This window comes from Coregonus clupeaformis, chromosome 17, assembly GCF_020615455.1.
Source record: "Coregonus clupeaformis isolate EN_2021a chromosome 17, ASM2061545v1, whole genome shotgun sequence".
Lineage (NCBI taxonomy): Eukaryota > Metazoa > Chordata > Actinopteri > Salmoniformes > Salmonidae > Coregonus > Coregonus clupeaformis.
Genome location: NC_059208.1, coordinates 45370176 through 45384492, shown reverse-complemented (window position 1 = coordinate 45384492; position 14317 = coordinate 45370176). Strand labels below are relative to the sequence as shown.

Below are 14317 nucleotides of genomic sequence, written 5' to 3'. Positions count from 1 at the left end.
CCGCGCATATACTGCTTCCCTTTCTCGCTAGCCTGCTGTCTGATTGAGAGGTCAGGTTGATCTGGGCCCAGCTCTTTCACCCGAACTTTCTCTGACAAAGTTCTCCTCTCAAACGGATCTTGGAGGAGAGATTTCACCGAGTTAGGGTTGGGTCTTGGAGGAGTAACGCTTTGCGTTCGCCATTGTCGTCTAGTAAAAATGGCGCCACTGGAGCCCGGTCCTTATTTTATCAGGGCGAGCTTGGGGCGATAAAATAATCGCCCTCCTTGGATTCGAATTAAAATCGCTGATTAGCTACATTTTATGTCATACATTCATATCTTAAATTAGCAATTGGCTTAACTGCTACGTAGACCCGCCTCCTCGGGGCACTTTCTGTATCGCCCAGAGCTGACGAGGCGTTTGACAGGCAGAGGAAAGGTTGCGAATATGATTTTCTATCATATCTTACACATATTACTGTGTGCATTCCATATTTCAAACACACAAATATTGACATACTGATGTTTTTTATTATTTTTTTTTTATTTTAAAAATAATAATTTTATTTAAGGGGGCGGCGCCCTAGCGCCCTCTATCGGCCAGCCGCCACTGGTTAAACCTGAATTGACGGAGGCAGGAGATCAAGGACTTGCACTCTAGTGCGAGTGGTGCGCAACGAAATTTCCCTCGCGTGAGGCGCAATATCTTTACAGCTTCGCATCTTCCATTGACAGGACAGTTGCCGGGAGAGTCACCGGGAGACGATCAACCAAGAAACCCGGTTGTCTCTGGACAGCCTATCTGTGGAAGAGATACACAAAATGGCGAGACATAACCATCAAAATTGAGGTAAAAATTACTTGTAATTTAATTTACACTAATCCTGGAAAGTTTCAAGCTAATACTTGGCAGCAAATCAGCTCCAAGTGATTTTAATTTTGGAAATCTGTTTCAAAGTTTTCACACGCATAATAGAGAGATATTTAGAAATCAGAAAGCTGATTGAGGACCTTTTTGCTTATTTAAAGAGAAAAAATTAATGACCATATTTTATTTCTTTCTGCTTGCATTTTGTATTTATATTTTGATGTGTGCATTTTCTGTAATGTATGTAATTCAGGGCTCATCTATAAAATAGACCTTGGTCTCAGTATGACTCCCTGATGAAATAAAGGTTAAATACAAAAATATATACAAATGTAAGCAAGGTTTGAAATGATTATGTTTTAGTCAAATGTTATATCTGTTTGGGTCAATTTGCGGACAATTTGCAGTCTACAAATTATTTGTAATTCAGTTTTGACCTCCTGACCATCTGAAAAAAGTATCGTCCCGCGGCTGAATCTAGTTAATGATCCCTGCAATAGGCAATACTTCGAGTAGCTTATTTGTCTGCAAAGATGAGGACGCACTTTGACAGCTGGGTTAGCTCACAATGGCATGGTGGTGAATCTTTTTAACTAGTCACAGGTTGGCTACGGGGTTATACTTTAATTTTTTGTGTGTCAAGTAAGAAAGTGACTGTTATACAATTGCTATATAAGCTATTCAAAGTTATGTAGTACAGTGACAGGTCTAGTAGTCATCCTCACTCACAAAGCAATCAAATGCCAAACTTTATCATAGCATGTCTTATCCACACACACCGAATAAGTAGATTAGAACCTGTTAATATTTTTCCCTTATTCTTTTAGTCTGCCATCCATCCAAATTCCATGATATTTGACCTAGAATAAATTCAACACTACTTTGGTAGTCTTATCTAGTGGTTATTCAAAATCCTGCTACAGAATTGACCTGAATCGAATAATCATTCAAAATAGAAGGCCACAAATGCCTCTGGGGGTTGGGGCTGGTGTCATCATGTTATATAAATCATTACTAACAGGCCACCTCATGCACTGTGTGTGTTTGTTCCTGCCAGCCCCTCTGTGGTTGATGGCGACGCCTGAGCCCAACCCAGCAATGCAGAAGACGAGAACCTGGTGGTGGCAGGGACAACTGGGAGTTCCTCTGCTGTTTCTGGTTTTCCCGCTCCTCAGGACCGAATCGTTCAATGGACTTTCAGAGCCCCAGAATGTGACACTGGCTGCTATCCTGCCTTTGCGCAACACTGAATACCCGTGGGCCTGGCCCCGCGTGGGACCCGCTCTGACCAGGGCTCTGGAGCGAGTCAATGACGAACCCACCCTGCTGCCGGGCCACCGCCTGCGCATCGTCTACGACAGCAGCGAAAGCAAGGACGGCGTCTGCTCCGACTCAGTGGCGCCGTTGGTGGCCGTGGACCTCAAGTTCTCCTACGACCCGTGGGCCTTCATCGGGCCTGGTTGCGACTACGCTTCGTCTCCCGTGGGCCGCTTCACCACCCACTGGGACGTTCCCATGGTGACGGCCGGGGCAGCGGCCATTGGCTTCAACATGTACACATCCATCACCAACACGGGCCCCACGCACAAGAAGCTGGGCGAGTTTGGGGTGCACCTGCACCACCATTTTGGCTGGCACAGGCACGCCATGCTCATGTTCAGTGACAACAAGGACGACGACCGGCCATACTACTTTACGGCCGAGGGGCTGTACACGCAGCTGCAGCTGGACAACATCACCACAGCAGACAAGGTCTTCAATGAGAAGAATGGACCAGTCCAATACGATGACCTCATCAGTGACATCAGCCAGAGTGCCCGAGGTGAGCTCCCAGTCCAATCTCTGTCCATCTGACCTCTGTCCTTTTTCTACCTAAATTCTTCTGGACGCTCTCTGTCTTTATCTGGGTGACTGTTTAAGCCTTGTTCTCATCTTGATATCAAACAGTGTCTTTTTTTGTTTTACAATTGCATACAGAGACATGCATGTTGACATGGTTTTATCATGCCAAAAACCTAAGAAAATAGCTCCCAATCGGTCACAAACCCAGCCTGCAGTACATTTGCCTGAACGTTAATGTCCGCACATTAAAACCATATGTTTAGTATGTGAAAATAAGTGGCCTGAATAATTGCTGTTGGCAGTAATGGTATTTTGATTCCATTATTTCAGTACATTTACATTTACGTCATTTAGCAGACGCTCTTATCCAGAGCGACTTACATTTAAAAAAAATCATACCCCCTGTGGGAATCGAACCCACAACCCTGGCGTTGCAAACACCATGCTCTATCAACTGAGCTACATCCCTACCGGCCATTCCCTCCCCTACCCTGGACAACGCTGGGCCAATTGCGCGCCGCAGTAAGCTGTAGAGAGCAGTCATTCCCAGTTGGTCCTTATTTCAAGACCCCATGTTTATGCTGTTTTCATTTCCAACCACTCTTTTCATTATTTTAAATGGACCTGTCAACTTACTAATTATGTCGACTCATGACGTCCCAATTACCAGATGTAGGCCTGCGTGCACATGCACAGTTTAAATCCAATAGATTGAATGCTAATATTTGAGCTGATGTTTTATTGACCTAGTGAGTCAATAAACAGATAGACCTAGAATTTTACAAAAATAGTATTTAAAAAAAAAAAGTATTTTATTTAACCTTTATTTAACGTGTAATTAATGCATGGTACTGGCAGAGCGAGTATTAAAAAAGTTGTTAACTTGCCACAATGTCAATTAACACACAACACATTGAGGGAGAGAAAACGGACATCTGTTAACGCACATTTAACCGACAGCATGGCAATGTAGGAAGAGGAATTAGAGATGATGGAAAATCCATCATGGCGGACCTTACAGGTCCCTGAGGCACATTTTGTCCTTGTGAGGAGAGGGACTTATGTACCGAATTTCATGATTTTAGGTCAAACGGGGTGAGGGGCATGATCTTTCAAAGTTTGCATTTTCAATCTCGTGTTATAGCGCCACCATTTACATTTACATTTTAGTCATTTAGCAGATGCTCTTATCCAGAGCAACTTACAGTTAGTGAGTGCATACATTATTTAAAAAAAAATCATACTGGCCCCCCGTGGGAATCGAACCCACAACCCTGGCATTGCAAACGCCATGCTCTACCAACTGAGCTACATCCCTGCCGGCCATTCCCTCCCATACCCTGGACGACGCTGAGCCAATTGTGCGCCGCCCCATGGGTCTCCCGGTCGCAGCCGGCTACGACAGAGCCTGGATCTGGCCAATCAGTGTCATTTTGTAATTGCCGGATCTCTACGCATCATTCACCCAAGATTAGTCAAAATCGGGCCAGTGCTGTCTGAGATGTCACATGTGACTAATGCACTAACGTACTAACATACTAACGGACGGAGACAGTCCACAGTCCCCTCCCCGATTTCAGCGCGGGGAACAATGAATCATGACAGGTAAGAAAGTGGAGAGGGAGTTAGAGAGAGTGAAAAAGAGAGAGTGTGCACAAGCAAAGCGATAGGTCTGTGAAAGATACAGTATAATGGAGGAAACAGGATGGTGAGAGATAAATAAAGATATACAGATAGATTAAAAATAGTAAGAGGACGTAGGCCTACTGTCAGAGAGATGGCAAGTGTTAAAATATAATAGCGTTGAAAGGGTTAAAATATTGAATCATATAGTGTGGAAATAGAATAGTGCTCCCTGCTTTGTTGGGCTATGGAGGAATCATAACCAGTTCACCCCTCCGCTGTAGCTCAGTGTGTGTCAGTGGTCCTATCCATATGGCAGCAGGAGAACACCCTGTGTGCACATTCTGACATCACAGCCTACCACATTTCTTCCCATAAAGAGATGATGCGTCTGGGACTGTGTCTGCAAGTGTGAGGAGCCTCGCTGTTTCTGCTCAGAGGTGCAGAAAGTTCAGCTGGCATCGCCTTGCTGCAGCCGAGGCCATTAAAGGTGCCTCCACAGGCGCTAAAGTCTAGGAGAGAAGTAGAGGCGTCCAGGAAATGCTGACAGAACATGTTCCTGAAAACTCTCTCTCACACACACACACACACACACAGAAACACACACACACTATTGGGCACCTCCCCACCAAATAGCAATGTAAAGTTAAGGGAAACTCCAACAGAGGCAACTCCACTTGGCATACAGATAACCTTATTATGGACTCGAGCGCTTCATTGTTATTTCAAATCTGTAACTAATGAAGTGCTCCCTGGCTAGCGCCCTTTACCCTTAACTGAACCACCACCAAGCAATCAATATCTCCAATATGAAGTTTGTGAGTACTGTTAATGGGCTGTATGTGGCTTTAATTCACTTTGACTTGTGATGAAATTTGCATTTTTTCACACCACATAATTCTTTATTTTGGAATTTACCCAGAAAGAAACTGTCTCTAGTTGGCTGTAAAATCCATGTATTTATTGAAAGGAATGTGTGAATGGGAATGCTTGATTGGTGCTAGTTTGATTGTAATGGAGAATGTGTTGTTTGTTTCCTTTCACACATGCAGACACATGCATTTCTGTTGCCAGTACTTTGTGGCACCAGTACTTTTTCTTCTTAGCCTCAGGACACACTGAAGAAGGTACATGAAAGCACACTGAATGATCAGAACTCATCATTATCCATAGATTTTAGTATTTACTTCCTCAATTTGGTCATAAGCTAACATGGTCTCTTTCATTTTATTTGACTTGCTGCACAGATGGAAATGTGGAATTTTGATAGTGTGGACATTACGTGAACTTGAATGTTAGAATGTAGGTGGTATAACTGCCCTGTCAGGAACCACCTCTCTCCTCGCGCCGTGCCCAGCCTCAACCAGTTTCCTGTATTCCACTCCCCCAGTTCCCACATGGGTACGACAACATTTCTAATTAAAAGTTCAAACTTAAGCAAGAGGTCTAGCCAGTGGCCCCTCTTTGACTTTATAAAGGAAATGCCTCGGGACATTTCTGACACAAAGGTATTTCCTGCGAAACATAATTTGTCCGGACTTTTTGTTCTTCTTGGCACTCTTTTATAGGGCTATTTTGGGTACTGGCCCCGTATGACCGGCATCTGAGTTTATTGACTGTGTCACGCAGTCGTTTGTCTCCCCGAGCAACCGGGAATCAATTCGCAGGCTAAGCTGACCCAGCTGGGGGCGGAGTGGTGATGGGTGGGAGAGAGAAAGAGAGAGGGAGAGGGAGAAGGAGAGAGATGGCTGGCTCCTCAGCTCTATCCCAGTCCATTGTGAGGGATGTTCAGTTCTCACACGATCTTCGCTGCACTCACCCTCCCTCACAAGGAGCCTAAACTTTTCGTGGTTGGTCAAAATAAGACCGTACCATCAGTGCCCTCTCAGAATCCCTCCACCAATCACCGCTTCAAGAGATTAGGTGTCACGAACGTCGTATGAAGGAGTGGACCAAAGCGCAGCGTTAGTTGCGAACATACTTGCTTTATTTAATTAAAGCATACACACGAAATAACAAAACAATAAACGACTCGTGAAGTCCTCAGTGACAATGACCGAACACGGAACAAAAACCCACAACACCCAAGGGAAAACATACAGTTTAAATATGGCTCCCAATCAGAGACAACCCACAACAGCTGACACTCGTTGCCTCTGATTGGGAGCCACTCTGGCCAACATAGACATAGAACAACTAGACACTCAAAACACAGCACATAAACACACGGAATCTACACACCCTGGCTCAACATATAAAGTCCCCAGAGCCAGAGTGTGACAGTACCCCCCCCCCCAAAGGCGCGGACTGCGACCGCGCCTCAACAAAACCCAAACAGGGGAGGGCTGGGTGGGGATTCCTCCTCGGAGGCGGCTCCGGCTCTGGGCTTGACCACCACCCTTCCATAATTCCCCCGTAGCGCCCCTGGTCCGGTCTGACCCCGCTGGCTGGATCTGGACTGGACATCGACGGAGCGGATTGCTTACGCTCCGTTGTGGAGCAGCTGACCGGTACCTGATCAGGCACCGGACTGACGACGCGCACCCCTGGCTTGGCGCGATGAGGCAGGAACGGACCGGACCTGGCTGACGATCGCCCCCTGGCTTGGTGCGTGGAGCAGCAGCGGACCGGACCGGGCTGACGATACGCACCCCTGGCTTGAGTGCGTGGGCGAACGGGCCTCACCGGACTGACGACTCGCACCCTTGGCTTGGTGCGTGGAGCAGCGACGGGCCGGACCTGGCTGACGACTCGCACCCCGGGTTGGTGCGAGTAGAAGGAACGGGCTGAACCAGGCTGACGACTCGCACCCCTGACTTGGTGCGAGTGGCAGGAACGGGCTGGACCAGGCTGACGACTCGCACCCCTGGCTTGGTGCGAGTGGCAGGAACGGGCTGAACCAGGCTGACGACTCGCACCCCTGGCTTGGTGCGAGTGGCAGGAACGGGCTGGACCAGGCTGACGACGCACACCGTAGGCTTGGTGCGTGGAGCAGGGACAGGCCGGGCTGGGCTGGCGACGCACACCGTAGGCTTGGTGCGTGGTGCAGGGACAGGCCGGGCTGGGCTGGCGACGCACCCCGTAGGCTTGGTGCGTGGAGCAGGAACAGGCCGGGCTGGGCTGTCGACGCACACCGTAGGCTTGGTGCGTGGAGCAGGGACAGGCCGGGCTGAGCTGGCGACGCACACCGTAGGCTTGGTGCGTGGAGCAGGGACAGGCCGGGCTGGGCTGGCGACGCACACCGTAGGCTTGGTGCGTGGAGCAGGAACAGGCCGGGTCGGGCTGGCGACGCACACCGTAGGCTTGGTGCGTGGAGCAGGAACAGGCCGAACCGTACTGGGAACACACACCACTGGCCTTAAACGGGGATCAGGAACGGGCCGGACCGGACTGGCAATACACCTCAGTACCTCTCGCCGTGCCTCTACAACTTCCTTCCCTCCTCTCGCCAATGGCTCCCGTAACCCGGTGGCCTTCTCTCCTCGTCTCCCATTTCGCCCTGTGGCAGCCTCCTGCTGCCCAGTCGCCCCATGCCGTGTGCCCCCCTAAAAATTGTTGGGGGGTGCCTCTCATCCTTCCGGCGATGGCACTGCTGACGCCGCTGCTCGCTCTCCGCCAGGGCCTTAATCCTACCCCAAGGTCCCTTGCCCCCGAGCATGTCTTCCCAGGACCACGATTTGCCCACCTGGGCCATCGCCAGCCTCTCCATCTCCCTTTCCTGGCGCTTCCTCCCATGTCCAGTCTGCCTGCTCCTGGACACGCTGCTTGGTCCTTTTACGGTGGGTTTTTCTGTCACGAACGTCGTATGAAGGAGTGGACCAAAGCGCAGCGTTAGTTGCGAACATACTTGCTTTATTTAATTAAAGCATACACACGAAATAACAAAACAATAAACGACTCGTGAAGTCCTCAGTGACAATGACCGAACACGGAACAAAAACCCACAACACCCAAGGGAAAACATACAGTTTAAATATGGCTCCCAATCAGAGACAACCCACAACAGCTGACACTCGTTGCCTCTGATTGGGAGCCACTCTGGCCAACATAGACATAGAACAACTAGACACTCAAAACACAGCACATAAACACACGGAATCTACACACCCTGGCTCAACATATAAAGTCCCCAGAGCCAGAGTGTGACATTAGGAAACCAATGGGAACCACTCTTAACTGGTCAGAATCCACAGTTTAAAATTAATAATTATTTCAATATCCTAGCCCTGCGGGCAATATCCAAGTGTTGTTTTCCTGTTGTGTTTTTCCGGTTGTAGCCTGTCCAAGCCCCAGGGCCTCTGGAATGATATAAGGTTGGTGGTAAAAGGAAACAACGTCATTTAATTAAGTGATTTGCAAGCAGTGCTCTATATCGGAGCCAGCAGTCCCGTTAAGTTCCATTAAAAGGCTGAAAAATAAGCCTGGTTTCTCTGGCTGTTTGGGTTGCAGTGGAGGCGGAGAGCTCCCCTAATTCAAACAGCATGGAGACTTCCAGTTTGGGATTACTTAGTGGTGCTGTGGCTGTCTCATCTGTCGTGTTTACCCCCCCAGCGGCATTTAGCAAATCAAAGCTGGGGATTGTATCGGTTTGTTAGACTGGAAGGCAAGAGAAGGCGATAGAGAGAGAGAATGAGAGATGGAGAATAAGAGAGATACTGTTAGAAAGACATTTAAACAGTAAAACAGTTCTGAGAACCATATGTTCTTAAATTTTGGTAAAAGCGTGGTTGTCCTATGATTATTTTGCATACAACCTTCACAACTTTCAGGGAATGATGGAGGATAGTTACTTGGCTTTGGAACATTCTCAACACATTTAAAGAACTTGACAAAAATACATTATTTTCTTGGTATTTCATTACTTTAACAGAACGTTTCCTTAAAGTTCAAACATAGTTACATTTTAATTTCAATTTTTGTAATGTTCTAGGAACAATCTCCAACTGGTTTGACATTGGAAATGTTTTTAAATAGTTCAGAGAACGTTAACAACATTCTTCTGTGGGAATTTCAATACTTCAGCATAACGTTTCCTACAGGTTTCTTCATGGTTCTATTTAAATTCATGTTCTCAAATTGTTCTGAGAACGATAAGAAAACTTTCCATAAAGACCACAAGAAAACTTTAGTAACATTCAGAGAACGTTATAAGAATGTTATTTAAAAACATATACATTCCCATCTCAGCATCAACAAAACTCTCTCTATCTTGTTAAGTGTGTTCAGGTGTGTTGGCTGCGCCCACTAATTGGCCACACCTGATCTTATTAAGTGCTTGTTTCCTTTGAATGGGGTCTCTTAAAATGAACAGCTGTGTATGATTAAAAAACACATAGCATGCTAACTCCATCCTGGTGGCTCAGTGGACTAATTTCATGGATAGAAAACAGAAGATTATAAGTTCAAATCTCACTGATGCTATGTCACAATAAAAAATTAATGTTTGCATGATTAATGCCTAAGGAAATTAAGCTCCATGTGTCCTATCTGTGCTTGGAGTAAAAAGAAAGTTCACCCAAAATGAGCTAGCAGTGTTATTAATACTCTTGTTGAAACTTTAAGTAAGTTACTAAAAAAACTCCCATTTCCTTTCTCAGAGTGTTAAGAAAACCTTCCAGGAAAACTTTTAAGGAGCCAGAGAAAAACGTTCTCAGAACCTCCCTGCAACGTAAAAATAAATGTTCCCAGAACAGGCAAAATGTTCACTTCTGTTCTCAGAACGTTTAAAAAACGTTCCGTTTTACCTGTCAGGAAACGTATGGCTTCGTTCCCACAACCAATGTGAAACCAAAAATCATACGTTCCCACCACTTGCAAGGAACTAAATGTGCTAGCTGGGAGAGCTTTTGTAATACTGTTCCATCAGATGAGGCTGGTGGGATGAGCTATAGGAGGACGGGCTCATTATAATAGCTGAAATGGAATCAATGGAATGGAGTCAAACACATTGTTTCCATGTGTTTGATGTGTTTGGTACCATTCCATTGATTCTATTCCAGACATTACAATGAGCCTGTCCTCATATAGCTCCTCCCACCAGCCTCCTCTTTGTGCCATTATTACTTGTAATTGCCCTGGCAGCGTTTCACCTGTCACAGTTATGCCGGTAAAGAGTATTTGGATCAGAGTCATAGATCTCACCAGAAGGGGAGTCAGAGTGTGCCAGAATGTGGCAGCTTGTCAAACACAGCCCGAGGGGCAATGAGAAAACAGTTTGTCGTAACTTGCTCCCAGATAAATATGCAAAGTAGTTATTTAATCACATTCCAAATGATTTAGTTCTGGCTGTTTATCTTCCCATCCAAGTTAAATTTTAAACCAATGGTAATAATTTACTTAAAATATTACCTGCCCTGGGGCTATGCAAACAAAGTTACAAAACAATCAGTTTGAAACATAGAAATTAGTGAGAGAAATAAAGACAGAAAGAGATGGCGGCTTAGCCAATGAGGACTGTCTCCGAGAAAGAAAGAAAAAGACCAAGAGAGCCAAGACAGAAAAAAATGGAGGAACGCAAATGGAGTGTGAATGAAAGCAGAGTGCTGCTTTGTAATGCTCACTATGTCTAAACCTCAGCTTAGCTGGATTTGAGAGTTTACCCTTCGAGGTATTTCGATAGATGGTCCTTTTTTTTCTTCTCCTCCTGATGTGCCAGGATGAAAGTTTGACGGAGAGGAGAATCCGCAAGCATGGCTGAGCTGAGGAGATAGTTTCCATGGCGATGGGCAGCATCTGCGCCAGAGTGCAGGAACAGGTGGGCGTGACAGGAGCTATCACCTGCCCTCCCGTGTCATATATTTTCATCTGGCGCTCATTGGAACTGTCAGTGTGACCACCAGATTGTTGCTCTCTCCCTCTCCCTCTCGCTCTCTTTCATATGCTGTCAAACATACAGAAACACTCACAGTCTCTCTCTCTCTCTCTCTCTCTCTCTCTCTCTCTCTCTCTCTCTCTCTCTCTCTCTCTCTCTCTCTCTCTCTCTCTCTCTCTCTCTCTCTCTCTCTCGCTCTCTCTCTCTCTCTCTCTCTCGCTCTCTCTCACACACACACACACACACATTCAAATACATGCAAGTGGCAGAGTATGATTCAATCTTTTGTAAATCACACAATAACCATACGTTCGAAAACATGTCACATTGTGTATGTATGTGCATCTGACAGGGTAAATTGAATGCATGTAGACTAATGATGTGTAGATGTCTAATACTCCTAGAACACACCAGCCACTCATCTGAATGTAAATCAAATCAAAGATGAGCTTTTTACCTAAACATCTAACTGACATCACTGGACTCATATGAGAAAAAAAGGCATGCAATTGCTATAAACAATTTACAAGACAGGACTTTGAGAACTGACATACAGTGGGGAGAACAAGTATTTGATACACTGCTGATTTTGCAGGTTTTCCTACTTACAAAGCATGTAGAGGTCTGTAATTTTTATCATAGGTACACTTCAACAGTGAGAGACGGAATCTAAAACAAAAATCCAGAAAATCACATTGTATGATTTTTAAGTAATTAATTTGCATTTTATTGCATTTATTAAGTGTTGTCACGTAAATTAAATAATGTCAAATAGAGCAACTATTCCCATTCATTAGGCTATGTAAAATGTTATTGACGCAACTGATTCTGTAGAAATGTTTATTTGCCACTATCTCACAACTGTTTGATGTCAATAGAATGGATTCAAGTTTTTGAGTGAACATGCTCCCTGTCATAATTTCAAATGATATACTTGAACAGAGGTTGATCATTGGTTGAGTTGTCACATCGACTGAAAAGGTAAACCGATGCCTTGTGCACTGGGGAAAAATTATATGATATCGGTCCACTTCTCTGAATTGGTGTAATTACTTTCACACCAGCTGGGAATCTAACAACTTTTCTTTCTTCTCATTGTGGCATAAAAATGCTATCACATCTGTTCAAACAAAACAAAAAAAACCTTTCAAATGATCCAGGTTTGACAGATATCCACCTTAGATGGTCCATGGCAGTCAGTATGGGTGTGAAGTACAGTTGACCGGACATGGCTGAACACACCCTGAATCTAACATCACCTCCAATTGAACCAGGTGTGATCGCAACAGACGGAGTGTGTTGTTTGGCTGAAGGACCACTGAAGTGTGGCTCCGGGGGCGACGCCTCGCTAAATGGCACAACACACACACACACATACACAAACAAATAGAGGAGCGAGGGGTCTAACCCTACCTGATTTATAACGGCTGATACAGTTGAGAATGACGCGGGTAGAAAGATTGCTGGTCCGATTAGCCTGGCAAACGCTCCCCCCGTTTTAGTGGGCTCTAATAAAGAGGACCATCTGTTGCCGCTGGAGATGCGAGACCTACGTGCCATGTGCCAAGACACGTGAGGCGGTAATTGCTTCTGTTTGCCGTATGCAAGGCCCGCCATCGCTCGTCATCAACGTGCTGGACATAGTGTGTAAACAAGATGGGCCTGCTGTTGCATTTCTTTCACCAGCTAGAAGCTAACTCTGCCTGAGATGCTTCCTCGACACAAGAAAAATGACAGAATGGAAATGTTACTCTGAGCTAAACATTTTAACGATGTCGGAGAGCTTAGTCAACCTGCTAATATTCCCTGGCAAGAAGCAAATATAAAATGACCTATTAACACAAATTCAGTCCTTGTTCACCTTCACCCCTAGAAGAGATGTATTATGTACATCGAGCCAGGTACAGTTGTGTGGTTGTAAATTATTTAGGCAGGGCACTTTGCAGTATGTAAAGATAATGCATCTTAAATCATGCAAATCTCTGTATACAAGATTGATAGTAGCTTTGACCCAGCCTTCCCCTTCGAAGAGCGAATGTGAGATTATGGATTCTGGCAATTCAAGATTAGATCAGTAGTCTGTGAGGTTTAATATTGGAATAAAATGTTATATCCTAGTCGATGTATTGATTGGTTGCAGAATACTTAGGGCACTTTGCATTTCACCTATGTAAAACAAATGCATCTTACCCATTCAAATCCATGTATGTAGGATAGTGATTAAGATTGTGAGGTTTAATACTGATATAAAATCCAGCCTTTTAGACCCTTTTCAATGTATTGATAATAGTCTGTTTGACATGTGGCTTTCAATAACCAGAAATGACTCTACAGATCTGGCAACCCTCACCCATCCCAACACTCATTAATCCTCTACACGGGGGCAGCCACTAATCAACACTGACAGATGACAGTCAGAGGGCATCCACCGCATCTACATCATCTACATCTCAACCCAGAGAGGACAGGAGAGGGAACGAGAGAGGGGAGAGATGGAGAGATGGAAAGCGAGACCATATGAGAGAAGGAGAAAAAAGGGCACGAGAGGGAAAGGAAAAGAAAGAGATAGAGTTAGGCAAAGAGAGAGAGGGAAAAGAGAGAAAGCGATGGAAGAGCGAAATGCAAAAGAAAGTGGAGATAGATGACTGCGTATAAGTAATGAGAGTGATTATAAAGAAAGAGAGGAGACAGAAGGAGAGAGAGATAGAGACAGAATGTGTGTGAGAAATGGAGCAGCCCGTCCTCCAGTAATGAAGTCTTGTCTCCCAGCTCCTCAGTCTTAAGTCGCTCACCCCATCTAATTTATGTTAGCCACCTCACGACCAAATCCAGCAGAATAATTTAATCAGGCAGAATTTGTTTCGAATAATGACTCTTTCTTGGACGCTTTACATTTGGCGTTAGCGCATAGGTTGTTTCAGGGTAGGGAATAGCTTGTCTAGTTTGAGAAACAGGCGCCTCACAGGTCCTCAACTGGCAGCTTCATTAAATAGTACCCGCAAAACACCAGTCTCAACATCAACAGTGAAGAGGCGACTCTGGGATGCTGACCTTCTAGGCAGAGTTGCAAAGAAAAAGCCATATCTCAGACTGTCCATCTTAATCTTTCTTTTTATTGGCCAGTCTGAGATATGGCTTTTTCTTTGCAACTCTGCCTAGAAGGTCAGCATCCCGGAGTCGCCTCTTCACTGT

General features: G+C 45.4%; 1 protein-coding gene across 1 annotated transcript in view; it reads left to right on the top strand.

Moving 5' to 3' along the window:
- Positions 1-600: 600 nt before the first annotated feature.
- Positions 601-14317, top strand: part of LOC121586904 (atrial natriuretic peptide receptor 1) — a 148543-nt gene continuing 134826 nt past the window's right edge. Inside the window, exons 1-2 of the mRNA XM_041903947.2 lie at positions 601-831; positions 1907-2671. Coding sequence (XP_041759881.2) covers positions 1921-2671 — 751 coding nt within the window. The 5' untranslated portion in view covers positions 601-831; positions 1907-1920. The remainder of the gene's footprint in view (positions 832-1906; positions 2672-14317) is intronic.